Genomic DNA, 18,888 nt, shown 5'->3' with positions numbered 1-18,888 from the left:
TGTATTTGTCTACAGTAAGAGTCCTGATTAAACGTGTTATTTGGTTTTTATTCATTAGAGAATAAAATACCATAAAGTAAAATAGAATCTCACCTCATCTCCAAACAGGAATTGTCACACAATCAAGGACTATATAAACACACTAAAGTAAGCCTTCCCTTAACAAACAAACAAACAAATAAAACCAACAAGAAACCAAGTTCTTTTCTTCCTATGAGGAAAATTGTTCATGAAATAAATGTCAGTACTTTGAAGATAATATACTGCCAACCATACACAAAACATTAGCAATAATTATAGGTGAGTTTGTGTCATCATTTCTATTGTTTTTTTTTTCCTTTAAGGCATAAAATTTCTATGCTAATACATTCTGAATTTCAGAGTTCAGAGGCTAAATTCTACTTACAATTACCGAAACAAGTATTAACAAGAAGCAAATTGATGTTAAATAACCAATACTTAAAACTAATATAAAATATACTTGATATTTGCTTAAAATCAATACAAATAGATACTATCGCCTACTAAAAATAGATATTTAGGAATGTTTCTATTATTATGTCAGGGTTTTTGGTTGTTACTATTAAAAGCAATGTGAATGTCATTAGTAGTACAACTATTTGTATGGAAGTAGAGCTCAAAAGTAGATAACATATTTAGCATGCACAAGGCCATGGGTTCAATCCTCAACACACACACACACACACACACACACACACACACACACACACACATATACTACAATTATAACCTAGAAATAAAATTACCTAATTTATTTAATATTCTAAGTGAAAAGTTTCACTTTGTTAGCTCAGTTCATTTAAAAAAAATTAAAATTCAACTACAACCCTATAAGCCCCAAGGTCCTAGCAAGAAAGGCCATGTAAAAAAACTGAGTGATAATCGATGCAGGGACTATTTACAAATGGCAGGCAAGGCTAAGAGAAGATAGGAAGAGATGATGTGGTGTTCTTGGATCAACCACAACAAGGAGTTATTCCAATTGTAAGCCTAAAAGAGGAAGTGAAGGGAATGGGGAATAGTTACCAGACCAAGAGAGCTATAACTAAATAAGAGAGCCATACAATGACTGAGCATAGTTACTGACAACCTGAAGGCCAGGAAAGAGAAAGATGTTAAAGTAAATACTCCTACCTCTTGGTCCTCTTGTCAGTGCCTTCCATTGGCTGAACCCAATCAGAAGTCAGGGGACAAGGCAGACCAGTTGATGCAGTCCTTAGAAATCAGCCTCCTGGGGCACAGAGCAGAGTATACAAGGGTGGAGAATGCATTTGGAAAAGCATATGATGACTAACAGCACAGCACAACCTGAGTATTAGTTTTCAAGAATAATTGAATGAAATTAGAAAATACAGAATTTACTAGGGACTTCAACAAAAACTTGGGCACATTTGAGAGATAAACAATGTAGTCATTGTGGCTGGCAGTGTACTCTAAATGTGAGTATCTTTATGAGCTCTGAGCTGCACCAATCATCAAAATCCAGTATCCAAATAAACCTAGCATAGAAGTTTTTCCAAATATCTCAACAGTCAAATATTAAACCAAACCTTGATAAACAAATCAGAATGCTCTCATAAAATTTTTGTATTATTAATGTTAAGAAATTCTTAAATGCAATTTATAGATAAGTATAAACATACTATAGTATACACACTCATTTTTTCCTCCTCCAAAGACCAGCTTATAAAAGTTTAGAGACCTGAAAATGTCTTGGTGAAACCAATCATTTTGTACAAATAATAAATGCTAAAAATTATTTAAAAAAACAAGTTTGGGACTACTGCTTTCATCTTTAAGCTACTTAATATCCAAAATTTTTTTCCAGAAAAAAATAATCTGCAAGAAAGCACTAATCACAAACTATTACTTATTTGTTCTTTCCCTTTTGTTGCCTCAATCATTGTTCCTACTCCCCTTGAAATTCTCAGCTCACCAGAGAAGTAGTATCTTGTTTTGACTTTCATTTGCTCAAAATAATTCAGCTTCTTTTCACTAGTCATGAAAAGAAGGTGGAACTCAAAATGTATTAACAATTTTTCTTATTGTCCTGCATGTAGCTTCTCTTAAGCCTTAGCTTAGAGCCCCTCTGCTCATACTTCTACTACTAAAGCACTACTGCAGATAACAAAACAAAACCTTAAAGTCTTTTTCTAGCTACTAATAGCTGAGTTCAGTCTCTCATAAGATCATCTCTGTTGTTCTCCATATCAGACACTTTGAACGCTATCATTATGTAAAAGACTCACCCTATTACCCACTACAACTTAGTAAGGTAGTTCTTAAGTAAGATATTCTTTATTTTCTGCTTTTGAAAAACCAAGGCTATCTGAATTTAGGCATGTCTTAATGTTTCAGTGAAAATATCTCTAATCCAAAACCAATCATTGCACAGGTTTTTAGTATCTGTATTTCATGAATTCTTCTGTGTGCTCCTTTAGCATAAAATCATGTCTAAATCTGATTAAAAACAGTCACTGCCCTTGAAAATATCCAAACCTAAACACAAAAAGTTCTTGTGTTCACACCTCAATCTCTTATAACATGGCAACTACCTGCATACCCCACTGAGCCATTCTTCCTGACGTTCTTGCTATGAAACTCAAGGGATATCTTTCAGTGTTCATCTTATTCAAGCTCTCTATCATCTAGTTGCTCTTTTCTCAAGACCATTAGCTGTAATTTAACACAATTAAGACTTTTGGGGATAGAAAAGTAGAGGGAATATCCATTCATACAATTCAAATGCATTCAGATATCTACTAAACAATAAAGATTTAACAATGAACATTTTGACAAATTATATATATGGAATTAAAGGATTAAATATCAAGATAATAAATATATTCAGGTTGAAACAATGGTGACAACACCAACAAAAACCTAAAAAAATATGAAAGTTCAAAAGGAAAACGAAGAGATTTGGGTGAGAAATAGTTAACAGTTTTGAGGTAGCAGTTGTATAACTAACTAGAAAAGTTCTGTAGACAGAAATAAACAGCTTTTTAAAAGGGAAGGAGGTCTTAAAATACTGTTCTAAAAATCTTATGGTAACTAATGCCATGGAAAATAAATAATTTATCTAGCGGACTAAATACAGAAATATAACCTCTAAAGGCATAACAACAAGAATTACCTACAAATACAAGAAAAAATAGCAAAAGAACACTGCAAAGATGGGTTAAGGAATAATTTAAAAATGCAAAAAAGAGATAAAAAGTTTAACTGTTGGGGCTGGAGAGATGGCTCAGTGGTTAAAAGCACTGCCTGCTTTTCCAGAGGTCCTGAGTTCAATTCCCAGCAACCACATGGTGGCTCACAACCATCTGTAATGAGATCTGGCGCCCTCTTCTGGAGTGTGGGCATACAAGGAGGCAGAATGTTGTATACATAATAAATAAATCTTTCAAAAAAAAAAGTTTAACTGTTAAATAATCTAAACTCTTAATTTTCCAAATAGGACTGAGACAGAACAAAGTAAAAGCCAAGGATTGAGAAAGAAGGCATCAATCATTAGTAAAAGGCAAGACAACCTGAGTAGGAAATTAAATGCAAAGACCCTTGAAGCTAAACATTTCTATGTCTTAGACATTTTCTGAAATAGCAGCAGATAAATAAACATACTATTCTAAATCGAAGATGGACTACTGTAAGTTTTTCAAACCACACATTTTTCTTAGAATAAATCTATGTCTTGATTTTGTTTACTTCAATTTAAGATTTGTTGGTTAAAAAGAAGTTCTCTACTTTTATTAAAAAAGAAAAAAAAAAAGAAAAAAAACGTGTTTGAAAAGTGTCTTACCAACCTTGACAAGTTGGTTTTTAGTTAACTAGGGCTGCTCTCCCAAACATATTACTACTACTTAGGGCTATTCCTTGCCACACAGAAAAATTAAAGAGATCTCAGTTTAGGCAGAACATAAATAATCTTATTACTGAGTAAGTTAGTAACTCATTGCCCAAATATGTTGGTGCTATCTCAAAGATACTTGAGGCAAGTAGATATCTTATCATCCTGGCCCTGGCTCTTCTCTATATCTACCAAGCAGCAATAAGGTTTAGAAACAGACTACAAATTCGGGGAACTTTCAGATTTAGATAATGGCACAAAGACACAGAGGAAAACCCAGCAAATTTTGCCTTTGACAACATGTAACAAAGTAACAAGACCTAACAAAGAAAGGAACCTAGCAAAGTTAAAAACAAAATTGAAATTAAGAGGATCTGACAATTGAATATTGTGTTACCTACAGAAAATACCCAACACCTCAACTATTTGTTTCCTCTTTTATTTCACAAGCGTGAACAGTAGCATTTCTATTCTGTATAAACCAGTAATCTGTTCAGTTTTCTCATATATATCTTATGCCAATGAACCAAAACAGGAGTTTTTACAAACCCTGAATCCATTGAGTTACTAAAAAGACACACTTGTTAAGGAAAAACAGAACAAAATCAACTTCAGGAAAAAAAAAAAAACAATCAACTTGTCTTGGCAGAAGACCCATTTTACAAGATAGTAAAGGATTTTAGGGGCTGAAGAAGCGGCTCATTTAGTTAAAAGCACTTGCTTTACAAACATGAGGCCTAAGTTCAACCATGAAAACCCAGGTAAGAAAATCTGGGTGGGACATATATACCTGTAATCCCAATACTGTGAAGACAGGAGGATCCCTGGGGCTTGTTAGTCAGCTAATCTAAGTTTGTCTCAAAAGAGGTGGGCAGTGTTCCCGGGATGATACCCAAGTTATTCTCTGGCCTCCACACACACATGTGAGCAGAGTGCACATGTATGTGTATTCTCTCTCTCTCTCTCTCTCATACACACACACACACACACACACACACACACACAAATAAATTTAAAGTCACAAAAATGAAGAAATATATTAACAAATAAAGATCAGCAACAGAACAGAGAGTTAAAAATACACTACAGATGTTATCATAAAGATAATATTTCAAATCAGTGAAGAAAAGTGACGTTGCAACAACTGGCTACACATGACAATAACAAAACTGCTGGGATTCAACTTCATTTCTTGACTAACAAATCCTAAGCACATTCATTAAATTATTTCATTTTATTTATGCTTTTATTCAACATTGGTAAAATGCCTATAGGTAGTTTGGCTAGGTACTGGCATAACTACTATAGTAAAGATATATAAAATCAAAGTAAGCAAGTATACACAATTTCTAAGTTAACTCTAGGTTCAGTCAAGAATAATTTCTCTGAGGAAGCAACAGGGGAGCCAAACATGCAAAAAACAAATCAAAACAGTAAAAAGAACTTAGGAGTATGTGTTCAAAATAAAGACTAAATACAAAGACCGTGAGGTGAGAAATGGTTTAGGGATGATGAGACGGCTCAGCATGTAAAGTGCTTGCGTCAAGCCTAATGACCCAAGTTTGATTCCCAGAACTCAGGTGGTGAAGGAGAGAAAGAACCCCAGCTTGTCACCTGATCTCTATTCTAGAACCAGAGCACATTCCCCCAAACACCAAATGAATAATGGAAAGTGGAAAGGGTTGGTGTGTCAGTGGTCTGGCAGTATGTAGGAAGAACAGAGTAAATTCTTTAATATACCCAAAATGCCGGTGAAGCATTTATCTGTAAGAGTACTTATTGTTTTCTTTTAATGTGTATTTTTAAATGGCTGATGGCAGAAAATGATCTCAAAGGAAAATGCAAAAATTAGAAAACTACAGGTAAAAAATGGTAAAGGCCTAAACTTAACCGGCAACATTAGAAATACACAAAATCAAAACTGATTTTTAATAAGGGAAATGAACTGGAAAGAAACTTGAAAAACAAAGGTTTTTTGGCCATAGCTACACAAGTTTATCAACAGTAAGACTATAACCACTACCATAACAAAACAAGCCACGAATACAGGTTTGAGCATGTCTGAAATAGTTATTAGATACCAATCAGATACAGGAAACAATTGTGGTCTCAAATCAGGAAAAGACCCCATGACTGGTAAAAAAAAAAAAAGACACTATTTATTTACTTATTTAAGAGTGCATGTGTGGACACTACACATATCTGTGCAAGTGCCATGCCTGTGTGTAGGGCTGTGGAGGACAGAAGCTGACATCTGGTCTATTTCTCAATTGTCTCCTCCTTATTTTCTAAAACAGGATCTCTCACTGAACCTGGAGCTCACTAACTGGCTAGACTGGTTGGTCTGTTTGAGCTCCCCAGCACCCTCCCCTATCTGCTTCCCAATACTTGGATCACAGGAATACATTGTCACACCCAGTTTTTATGTAGGTGCTGATGTTCTTAGCTTATGCAGTAAGCACTTAACTCCCTAGTCAGGGAGACGTCTTAGAAAAACTTTACTTTCTTCTTATACCATTTAGCTTTTGGTAGCAGATACACATGCTATTTCTTAAATTAATAAACAATTAACAATGCAAACATTAATCACTGGATTGCCAATTAATCAACACACATTAGACATATTTCAATCACTTTCTTTAGATTTCCTTAGTAGTTATTTTATATGTTTAGCTGTTGGCTTGGCTTTTTGAAACATGGTCTCACTGTGTAACTCTAGCTAGCCCAAAACTCACTATGTAGAGAGCAGAAGGCTGCTCTCGAACTCAGAGATCTTTCCCTTGGCCCCTGAAGTGCTAACATTAAAAGCATGTGCCACCACACCTTGCCTATGTTATTTTTTAAATAATATTGCAAAACTGTCAATCCTACAGCCCAGGTCTCTAACTGGCTTATGTTCCTTAAAATTTCTTATAATCTTTTCCTTCCCAGTCTGTCTCAGTAGAAAAGACTCCTTTTTCTCAATCCCTACATTTTTTTTGGCAACACAGCGCAGTGGTTAAATGCTGACTTTTAATCCAAACCACCTGCAGTCATATCCAGGTTCTGCCACTAATTAGCTTGGGCAAACTAATTTTCTAGTGCCCCAATTTTTCCAATTATAAAATAGCTCATAAAATCAATTAACTATCCTTTTTCAAGATTTTGTTTTATATATGTGTGTGAGTGCCTGCATGTATGCATGTGTACCATATATGTGTCAGTGCCCAAAGATGCCAGAAAGTAGTACTGTATCCCCAAGAACTAGAGTTCCAGATGGCATTGAGTCACCTGATGTGGGTGCTGGGAACTGAACTGGGATCCTCTGCAAAAGCAGCTAATGCTTTTAGTCTGAGTCATGTCTCTGGCCTCTTAATAAGTATATTAAGCACTATGGGAATAACAATGTATGTGAAGCCCTTCAAACAAGGCAGCAGTGACAATAAATGTTAACTAGTGTTAAAACATTATGTCAAAAAGTATTTCAAAACGATTGTTGGGATTTTGTATATTAAAGGCAACCAAGACAGGCTCTTTTTCTATTGCTTGCTCTAGACCAGTGGTTCTCAACTTATGGGTCATAACCCCTTTGGGAATCAAATGACTTTCTCAGGGTTTGCATATCAGATATCCTACGTATTAGACATTTACATTACAATTCATAACAGCAGCAAAATTACAGTTATGAAGTAGCAATGAAAATAATTTTATGGTAGGGGTCACCTAAATGAGGAACTATATTAAAGGGTCACAGTATTAGGAAGGTTGAGAACCGCTGCTCTAGACTGAGAGTACTGTTACAAATTAGCATGAAGTAGTGAAAACTCTTTAAAAACTAGCTAATTTTATATGGCATGAAATATCAAAAAATTGTAAGGTATAGTTTTAATTCTTTCAAAATCATCATGGCATGACTGATGGAAACACCTTAGTTTGTAATGAGTCGGGCTGACTTAGTCAAAGTGGTTTTCTTTTCTTTCTTAGCAGCTCTATCAGTTACTTTTCTTATTTATGTGAAGAAATCCCTGACAGGCGCACTTTGATGAAATGAGAGGTATCTGGCTCACAGTTTGAAGAAACAGTCCATCAAGGCAGGCAAGGTAACACTGGATCCACAGTCAGGATGCAGGGAGAAATGAATGCTACTTCAGCTCATTTTCTCCTTTCTATTCAGTCTAGACTCTAGCCCACACTAACCATACACTACTTTATTTTTCTTCTTCTTTTTTAAGATGGGGTCTCGTTGCATAGCTCATGCTGGCATCAGGCTTAAGATCCTCCTGCTTCTATCTCTAAAGTGCTGGTATTGAAAGCAAATACCACCACCACCTCCAGTTCATACTACATTTTATTATATATACACTGTTATTTCTCCCTCTCATTCTCTTTCTGTAGTATGGACAGCTGATCCACCAGCACATGTACAAAGAAGGCAAATTCAGTATCACTCACTACCCCAACCACCCCAGGTAGGGTCTCACTCAACTGTCCAGGAGGACCTAACCTCAAACTTGAATTTTATAAGGTTTCTAAAACTGTATCCATTCCTTGAGGTCTCCCTCATATGGAGGCTTATGGAGCTTCTTTTCAATCCAAAAAGTAATGACAGAATTCCTTTGTTCTTAAAAAGGTACCTACTTTTTAATTTCAAGTGAATATTCACAAAAGTTAAGTAGCAGCAAACCAAGTAGAACATGTCCCTGTATTCACAGTTTATATCCTACTGAGAGGAGAGAAATAGATTATAGAGAAATAGCTTATCTATAACAAACTGAACACATACGCATTATGTGTTAGGTTGCAAAATGAAACAAAATAAAAAGCTATTAAGAACAAAGCACTTTAAAGGTGATAATGACCCGGAAGAGGAAAATTATTAAGAAAGAATGGTTAGGAAATTCTAGATAAGGCAGTATCAGAAAGGAAAATAAGGGAGTCATGAACAAATGTGTTTGTAGTATATTCCAAGCACAAACACAAATATTCAAAGAAAATATTAAGCATGTCTTCAGCTTTGTTATTTTCTAATATCTTCATCTTCAAATATAAAATATCCAGATATTTGAAAAATGTTTTTGTAACTGTAGCAGAAAAGTATGTAATAATTAAACAGCCTGTTGCATTCTGTGTGAAACGATGTGTACTCTTCCTTCCTTTTTAGGACAAACCTGAGAAAATACTCTGAACTGTCTTTTTAGTAATTATTTATTTAGCAATATTTCTAAAGAAAATTTTTTGTTTTCTAGATTTTTGGATTTTTTGCCTGCCTCCACGATCGAGCACTACAATCTAAAGTATGCTCCACCATATCTGGTATAATATTATGTTTCAGTTTTTTTTTTCTTCAGCATAGGGTCTCATAGAGCCTAGCAGGTCTTGAACAGCTTAGTAGTTTATTTGACCTTCCAGGTGCTGGAATTTATAGGCCTAGGTAATCAGGCCTGTCTGAAGGCAATTTAAAAACAAAAATATGAGCCAGTAAGACTGTGTGGCAGGTAAGTCCAATGATCTGAGATTGATTCTTAGGACACAAATAATAAAAAGACTGACTTTCTCAAGCTTATCGCTGTGCATATATGCACAAATATACATAAACATACAAATAAATAGATGTAGTAAGAAATAAATATAAAAACTAAAGACAAAACATAAGATGCTCCTGGGAAAATAGTGTTCTGAGCATATTTTGTGAAAAAGTTTAATGTCAACCAAAAAGGCTGAGGACATATACTACTACAAAAGTCACATACTATGCTAGTAAACTGTAATTTCTTCCTTTAAAGAAATTGTATATGTGTGCATGTTTGTGCATATATATGAGTTAGTGCAGACATGCATATGTAGGCCAGAGATCAAGGCTGGCTGTCTTTTTTCATAACTCCCCATCTTACTATTTTGGCAAGACTTACTTTATTTTATGTCTACAACTGTTTTACCTGCATGCATGTTGTGCAAAATGTGCAGACCTGGGGCCCATGAAAACCACGAAAGAACATTGGATCTTCTGGACTAGAGTTAGGGATGCTTGCAGAATCATCATGAAGGTGCTTGGGATCAAACCTGGGTTCTCTGGGTGATCTTAACCACCAAGCCATCTCTCCAACCCTTTCTACTTTCTGTTTTGAGGCAGGGACCCTCCCTGAACCCAGAGCTTATCAGTTGGCTACACTGGCTAGCCAGAAAATCCTGAGGACCTGCCTGCCTGTCTCTGTGTCTGTCTCCCTCCCTCCCTTCCAGTGCCATCATATCCACCTTTACAAAAGCACTGAAGATCCAAACTAAGGTCCTCATGTGTCCTTCCAGGGAAGGCATTTATTGACTGAGCCATCTCTCCACCCCATTTTTTTTCCTCTTAAAATTATTTTTGTGGGCTGGAGAGATGGCTCAGAGGTTAAGAGCATTGCCTGCTCTTCCAAAGGTCCTGAGTTCAATTCCCAGCAACCACATGGTGGCTCACAACCATCTGTAATTGGGGTCTAGTGCCCTCTTCTGGCAAACAGGCATATACACAGACAGAATATTGTATACATAATAAATAAATAAATATTTTAAAAAATTATTTTTGTTAGCACATATTAATTGTACAAGGGAGTTTCATTGTGACAGTTCCATACATGAATACAGTGTACTTGCTCAAGTCCATCCCAACATCTCTGACTCTCCATTTCCACCCTTTAACATGCCTAATAATCCAACTGTTACTCCATGATATGTCCCCCACCATTCTACATACAAAATAAATCATATGATAACTCGTCTTTGTTAGACTGGGTTGGATAAAAAAAAATTTTCAGTTGCTAACATAGCGAACCTTCAAGCCTTTGCAAAATAAGGCTGTAGTCTTTACAAATTTCATCCTTCACAAATGGGATGTATCTGAAGAAGGCTATCTTTTGGGAAAAGAAGATCCCAAGCACATTTCATGCTCTAAATTACCACTTCAAACACTTTCTGCATTTTAATATCTTAGCATTGCTTTTCACTATTTTTAACACAAAAGACAAACCTCACAGATGAGCAACATTTATAAGAGGAAGCAGTTTTATCTTCTACATTCACTACTTTTTAATATTTTAGTGGATCCCCATATCAAATGAGCAAATGTGGACTCACTAACATTTTTAAAGGCATAAAATACTATCAGAAAAGATATTTCTATATGAAAATACTTTTGGATGTCTGTGCCCAAAAGCTTTAGACAGTAAAATACAGATTCTACCTTAGTACTAGCTATTATGAGCCTAGCCTTTAACAGATGAGCCCTCTTTCTAGCCCTACTAGCTATTCTAAAATTTTAAAACATCTAGAAAACTTTATTTTGAGTAAAATTAAAAAAAACTGTAATGCATTTTTATTTTATGTTTGCAGAAAAATTAAGAGTAAAAAGACTGATTAAATACCCACAGTTCTACTATGTAGTCACAAATATATACATATATCACAGCTCTAATTATTCACATTCAACACTACTTTTTACCTATATAGTTTAGTCAAAAATTATAAATATTTTTCGATCAAAGCTTTCAACATAAAGTTATACACTTACTATAGAAACTCTAGGAACACACTTAGAAAAAGTTTTTAAGAGGAACTAAGGATGTAGTTCAGTTGGCATACTGCCTGCCTAACATACACAAACTCCAGCACTACATAAACTGGGTGTGTTGTGAGACTACATAATGAATTCAAGGTCAGTTTAGGACATTTAGGAGACTATGGAAAGAGAAAGAAAGAAGGTGGGTAGATAAATCTAGTAACTTTCTACTTGGCAATAACCACAATTATTATTTTGCAGATTTTTCTTGTTTCAAAGTAATAATACCCAATATCCTGAAACCTAAGCATGAATAATTCTAGAACCTTTACAAGTCTTAGGTGAAAGATGATACAGTCAAAGGTTTGGGTAGATAATATTACCTACCACTGACATTTATTAGTTTTTCCCAACTAAAGCAAAACAAACAAACTTTAGGTAATTTAATAAGAATTTTAAACAAACATACTAACAGGCTAGAAAGTAAAGAAACACTGCTCTACCAAGGCAATGTTATTATATGAGATCTACAATATTTTCAAGTGAAACAGAAACTCTAGACAATAAAGTTTACAGTACTGAAAATAATACCTTTTATTAGTACCATAATATACTATTTCTAGCCTCACTAGCTGTCTCCTATCAAGCTGTCCAGTTTTTAATATATGGTATATTCATTTTAATCACAACCTTAAGTAATTTTTTCTCTCCCAAAAGACTGATAAAGAAAATCAATTCTCATATGAAGCTTTGGTTTGGTATCCTTGTCCAATACTGTACTCTCCTGTCTCCAGATCTACATGGTTTCTTCACTATCTCCTTGAAGGAACAAGACAATGTTTACCAATATATCTAGAGGATTTTATGCATCATCTAGTACTGTTCAAATACTTATTCAATAAGATCAATTTCACCAAGCTCAAAACTACAATGTCTTGAATAAAATATAGAAAGGTACTTTAAACTTCACCCCTGCCCCGATACCAGTTATACTACCTCTACATACCTCTAACACTCTAGAACACAGTTGACCACAGTAACTCTAAAGTATGTGCCCATGGAACACAGCACACAGAGTACTTTATTTCCAAACTAAGCCAAGATTTACCAAACAAGCTCCATCAAGAAATTACTTTTCTCAAGCTGGGGTAGATAAGGTCTAGATAGACTCTCTTATAGGAGGGGATTCCTCCTGTAATTGTCTTAAGTCTTTTGAACTCTTGAGAAAAAACAAAGTGAGCGACATACAACTACATGAGGGCTGTGAATATAGCATTATGCCATCTAAGTGTCTGTCAATGGAGCTATTTTATAATCACAGAGTAGGTTTTACCTTTTACCAAACCTGGGTTTGGTTTTTGAATCTTTTGGAAAGAGGAAGTGATCTCAAATCCTAGAACAAAAGAAGTGATCAATAAATGTCTTACTGAATTCTATTTTCATCCCACATTTAAACATTTTCAGGGCCTTTTCTGAATAAAACTATTCTAAAACAAATGACAATTATAATAGAAGTACGTGCAATATTCTTAATATTCTCTAGTTCTGAACAAGAGAAAAGTTCAGATTCTATCACTAAAGGGCAAAAGTCTCCAATGTTTGTTTATATATATATATATATATATATATATATATATATATATATATATATATATATATATAAAAGAGTTCTGTATTTTGGGTTCTCTTGAGCTCCTATAAACCTTTTACTTTTTCATAAAAGAGAATGACAGAACTTGGTGAGACTACTCAGAACTAGCCTATTGTCAAAGTTTTCAACCAATTTCTAAATTTCAACCTTAGTCAAAACAACCAAACCTCAAATTTGACTTAGGACAGTATTAAAATTAGTCTACAGAATTCACTTTCATTCAATTACTACTTGCACTTAGACATCTTGATTTTTAAAATTTTGAGGCTTTTGTCCACTATTAATGATTCTTTTATATTTCTGTTTCCAAAAAAACATTTTTTTTCCAATTAAAAAGAAATTTCTAAACCAACCTTCAGCTCTATTTTAAGACAGCATTTCTCCACCTGTGGGTCTCGACCCCTCGGGGGAGGTCAAATGACCCTTTCACAGACCACTGGAAAACACATATAATAATAACATTAGGATTCATAACAGTAGAGAAATTACGGTTATGAAGTATCAGTAAAAATAATTTTATAGTTGGGGGTCACGACAAAATGAAAACTGAATTAAAGCATTAGGAAGGTTGAGAACCAGTTTTAAGAGACATTTTAACCTATATATGTATCATTTTAATAATCATTTGATTATTTTCATCAAAATATCTGAAATGTTCAAATGCAAAAAATCTTAATTCACCTTCATTAGTGTTATCAATGATGTCATCAACCTTTTAAAACTGGAAAAAGCTATTCCTGGACTATATGCAAAAATTTTCTTTTTATTTTCTTCTTTTCTCTGTAGCTTTGGAGCCTGTCCTGGAACTAGCTCTTGTAGCCCAGGCTGGCCTCGAACTCACAAAGATCTGCCGGCCTCTGCCTCCCGAGTGCTGGGATTAAAGGCGTGCGCCACCACAGCCCAGCCTTTCTTTTCTTCTTTTAAAAAATGATTTACTTATTTTTAACTTTATGTGCACTGGTGTTTTGTCTGTGTGAGCATGTTGAGCCCATGGAACTGGAATTACAGATACTTTTAAGCTGCCATGTGGGTGCTAGAAATTGAACCTGGGTCCTCTGGAAGAACAGTCAGTCCTCTTAACAACTGAACCATCTTTTCAGCCCCATGCAAATATTCTTAAAACTTTCAAAAATACCTCCAGTGATCAATTTTGAGAGAACCTTAAAATTTGTCATTTTTTAAAATCTTTCTTTTAAAAGATTTTGTGTGTGTGAGTGTGTGTGGTTGTGTGTACCTGTCTAGATCACCTATGAGTCTCTTGACATAGGTGCTGGGATGTGAAATAGAGGCCCTCTGGAAGATCAGCAAGTGCTCTTCAGTGCTGAACCTGCTCTCAGTCCATTTTCCTAAACCTTGTATACATAATTTCCTATTACAATCTATTCTATTCTTTTCCACTTACATAACTTTACTCCATTTCTGGTTTTTATTTTTTTTTGACCTTGTCCAGTTGGCCTACAGGGATCTCAATATAGATATAGATAGATAGACAGATAGATAGACAGACAGACAGACAGACAGACAGACAGAGATATATATATATATAAGCAGGCTGTCCTCTAACTCTTGAATTCTGGGTTTGAAGGTGTGCATTACATGCTCAGCTTAATCCCTATTTGTAATGTTAACTAGGGTTTCTCAGTTGCCTTAAATGATAAATGAAATTCCTTCTAAATACACACATTGTCTAAAGACAAGAGAGTTCAAAGGGATAGAAAGAATCCTGACTGATTGTCAACTTGACATAAGCTAGTATCATTTTAGAAATGGGAACATGAGTTTAGGAAATTCCCCCACTAACCTGGCCTGATGATTGATATGAGAGAACCCAGCTCACAGTGGGCAGTGACACCCTGAATAGAAGGTCCTGGAAGGTATAAAAAGGCTGGCTGAGCAAGTCAGTACACAGCACTCCTCTCTGCCTTCTCCTTCAGTTCCTGCCTTGTTTGAGTTCCCGCCCTGACTTCCCTCAGTGATAGTGTACTATGGAACTGTAAGATGAAATAAAACCTTTCCTCCCCAAGTTGCTATTCATGATGTTTTAACACAGCAACAGAAACTAAGACAAGTGGTATAAATTACAGTTTTAAAATTAATCACTTAAAAAGGTATGTTGGTCTTTCAAAAATATGGTGTCACTTTAGGGGAAAAACATACACATTTGTAGCTCAATTCAGAAAGCATGCAAGCATTTAATTAGGTTTTAGGAATTGAAAGAACAAGACCTAAGCCTCAATCCTAGTTCTGAAAGAAACAATTCAGTAACATATACAAATTTTGTTTATAGGTTTCTATATTTAGCACTACTAAAAATGCCACAACGATACAAGCCAAAACAAGAGTCTACTTAGGTTCTAATATTTTCTTCCCTTCCTAGATACTACATAGCTTCCTGCAGCATAGATATAATTTAGACCCCTACTAAAGCAAACAGAATAATTTGTGCTTTCTAGAAACTGTTTCACACCTTGCATTCACTGTAGTGTACTGGAATGTCCCCATATAACGCATCATTCAGCTCCTTTGAGAATCAGTTCAAGTGTAACCCATCTAGCAGCTTTAAACTACTCTCTCTCCTTCTTCTTTCCCCCTTACTTGCCATCCTACTCTCCTTAGCTTTAAGTCAACTTCCTTTAGATTTCTGTTCTGTATATCCATTATACAATTATTATAATAATCATATACAAGTATTATTTTAAATGTTTCCATACCACTTGGAGGCAAAGAACTAATATTTTCATTTCTTTCTCTTACCCCCCCCCCCAGTTGGTTTTTTTGATATAGGATTTTTCAGTGTAGCCCCGACTGTTCTGGAACTTGCTTTGTAGACTAGTCTGGCTTCAAACTCACAGAGATCCACCTGTCTGCCTCTTGGTGCTGGGATTAAAGGTGAGCAAAACCACTCTCAGTTTTGATGTTTTCATTTCAAGGACAATGCCTAACTCCATTAAATAAATATTTGTAGGGGCTGGAGAGATGGTTCAGTGATTAGGAGCACTGACTGCTCTTCCAGAGGTCCTGAGTTCAATTCCCAGCAACCACATGGTGGCTCACAACCATCTGTAATGAGATCTGGCGCCCTCTTCTGGCGTGCAGGCATACATGGAGACAGAATGTTGAATACATAATAAATAAATAAATCTTAAAAAAGGAATATTTGTACCACCAACTAAGCTAGTCTAACATTTTTGCTGTATGGATGAAGAAACTGAGTTTTGTTATACACGTTCCTAGTACCACTCTAGTGATAATGTGCATCCTCTTTACCTATTATACCTCATCAGATGCTGAATGGAAAGCTCAACAGTGTGTGTAGCAGCTCAAAAAAAAAAAAAAGGTTTCTTTTTCTTTTTTACATTTATTTTTGGAGGGTGTGTGTGTGTCCCCACTAGTGAAAGAGGACAACTTTCAGGAATCTATTCTCTCTTACTACCACGAGTTCCAGGGATCAAATTCATGTTCTCAGGCTTGGCAGCAGCTGCCTTTACTCACTAAGCCTTCTTGTCAGCTTCACATATGCAGCACCTTTAAAGTAATCTTTACCATTTGAAAATAATAGTTAACTAGGTGTCTAAAAAATACACATCAAAAAAAGAAAGAAATACACATCAGAAGACAAATGAAAACAAATAATCTGTGATACTGGCTTAATTACTAACATAGCACACATCACTTTAAGATAGTTACAAAGTCTTCTATTTCCAGAAACACACAAGAAGTCTGCAGAACACTGCTCTAGTACATCTATTTATCTAATTTATATTCCAGAAGCTGTAGCTTTCATCCAGTTCTGCCCACTCAAAACACTTACTCAGTTATGACTCATATTTTAAGCTAATATAAGGAATTTTTTAGTATCTACACATACAGTCTAGCACTTACAAAATGTTTGCATATATCAAATACATGTATACTGTACAAAAACATGAAAGACTCAAAACTTTCTACTTGAGACTATCAAATTACTTTTACTACTAAAATGCAAGACTTTTACTTCTTTTGGCCTAAAAAAATCAGAGCTACATATTTTTATTAACTTTACAACATTGTTAAGTTTAACTTCTAAATGTAGACACTATTGATCACATGAGATTATTTCTGAGCATAAATCACTGGGCATAACGATAATTGTAAATTTTTATGAAAAATAAAATAACTTGTCCTTTTAAAGGAAAAGATTTCTTATGCACAGCAACTTTGAAATATCTACAGCTTAGTTATATCTATGTTACTTTCTAGAACTTCTATGTAGCTATTTGATCTCATTTTACATGCCTGTTTCTCCATCTGTAAACTAGATGGACTATAAGAATGTTAAGGTTCTTCTGTGTTTAAAAGCCTGTGACATCAGTTTTGAGTATATTTAGCTATTTAAAAATAACGACATGTGGGACTGGAGAGAAAGCTCAGATGGTTAAGAGAACTTACCGCTCTCCCAGAGGACCAGAGTTGGATTTCTAGCACTCACTTCAGGTGGCTCGGCTCTCAAACCACCTGTAACTTGAACTCCAGTGGGTCTGACAAACTCTTCTGGTCTCCAAGAGCAGCTGCATTCACATGCACATTAACACCCCACTACATGTGTGCACATACGCGCGCATACACACCTACCCACACATACACACTTAAAAATAAAATCTTTTTTAAAAAAACTTTCTTTATAAAATGACAACATGTGAATAAACTGGCTTTTTATATGTACAATCTCTGCCACAATGCCCTGTAAAGGTAAGTTATAAACACAGTAAGAAATATCAATCACCAAATAAAAATATTAAAAATAATCTATAGCTATTTGCAAATAGTTAACCTATTGCCAAATAATTCTATTTTATTGAAGAATGCAAAAACATCTTTAGCTTGTTTAAAGGGAATTAGCCTTCTAGTGACTTAAGCACTCACTATATTACTCTTTTAGTGAAATTAGTCAGCAACAGATTTGCAATTAGTACATAAGCAGCCAAAGACAAAAGAAGAATAGATTATTTTACATATATGCAATGCCCAGGTTCAGATTTGAGATAATATCCATTTTACTGTACTACTGTGATTAATACATTGAGTTGCATGGCCAAAGGTATTAACTTTGTTTTTAAAAAACCCATTTAGTTCTCACAGCAATTTTTTAAAGTTGATGAGAGGATACTGTTCCCATTTTACAGGCAAGGAAATAGGCCAAAAAAGTCAATCAGTCAAGTTCACTCGGCTAATAAATAGCCAAACTCCTATTCCGAGGACTAGAGAGATAGATGGTTTAGTAGTTAACCAACCCTTGACACCCAATCAAGACGATCCGGATTCGTTCAGATCCCATTACCACAGAACAAGCCCATAACCCCAGCTCCACAGGAGATGAAGACAGGAGGCTAGCTGAGTATTGCTAGCTTCCAATCTCTAAGAAAATGCAAGTCTCACATTTAGGGAGAAGCCATACCACAAGGGAAAAGGTGGAGAGTAACAGCACACACTAGACACTTTCTCCTAGCTTCCACTTTGTGATCATGCTCCCACACGCAAGCGCACATACACACTCTCTCACACACAAAGTAAAAAAATCTTGGCAATATATTATTCCACCTTTATTAACACTCCTAATATTTAAAGACGTTTCTATTACTGAAAATTTTTAATTAACCGAGCTCATGTCCAGTATATAGAGATTGTTCAATTTTAGTGTCCTATGTTAACTTATTTTCTCTTCCTAAAAGGGGGGAGAGGAGGATATAGGTGATGTATATCAAAACGATGGTACAATTTGAACTACCTATAATTCCTAGTAGAATAAAAACATTTCTAAGGCTCTATACTTAATTCCGTGGTAGATTGCTTGTCTCGTATGTTCGAAACTCTCTG

General features: G+C 35.1%; 1 protein-coding gene across 6 annotated transcripts in view; it reads right to left on the bottom strand.

Annotated features, from left to right (window-relative positions):
• Brd10 (bromodomain containing 10) overlaps positions 1 to 18,888 on the bottom strand; it is an 80,876-nt gene that overhangs the window by 60,633 nt on the left and 1,355 nt on the right. The window contains exon 2 of one of the 6 annotated variants that reach the window (XM_048438812.3): positions 1,156 to 1,252. The exons of the other annotated variants lie outside the window; for them this stretch is intronic. Coding sequence (XP_048294769.3) covers positions 1,156 to 1,184 — 29 coding nt within the window. The 5' untranslated portion in view covers positions 1,185 to 1,252. The remainder of the gene's footprint in view (positions 1 to 1,155; positions 1,253 to 18,888) is intronic. 6 annotated transcript variants of the gene reach the window in all.

This window comes from Myodes glareolus, chromosome 7, assembly GCF_982192425.1.
Source record: "Myodes glareolus chromosome 7, mMyoGla1.1, whole genome shotgun sequence".
Classification (NCBI taxonomy): Eukaryota; Metazoa; Chordata; class Mammalia; order Rodentia; family Cricetidae; genus Myodes; species Myodes glareolus.
The sequence above is the reverse complement of the archived record's forward strand: the minus strand, read 5'-3'. Positions and strand labels throughout refer to the sequence as shown.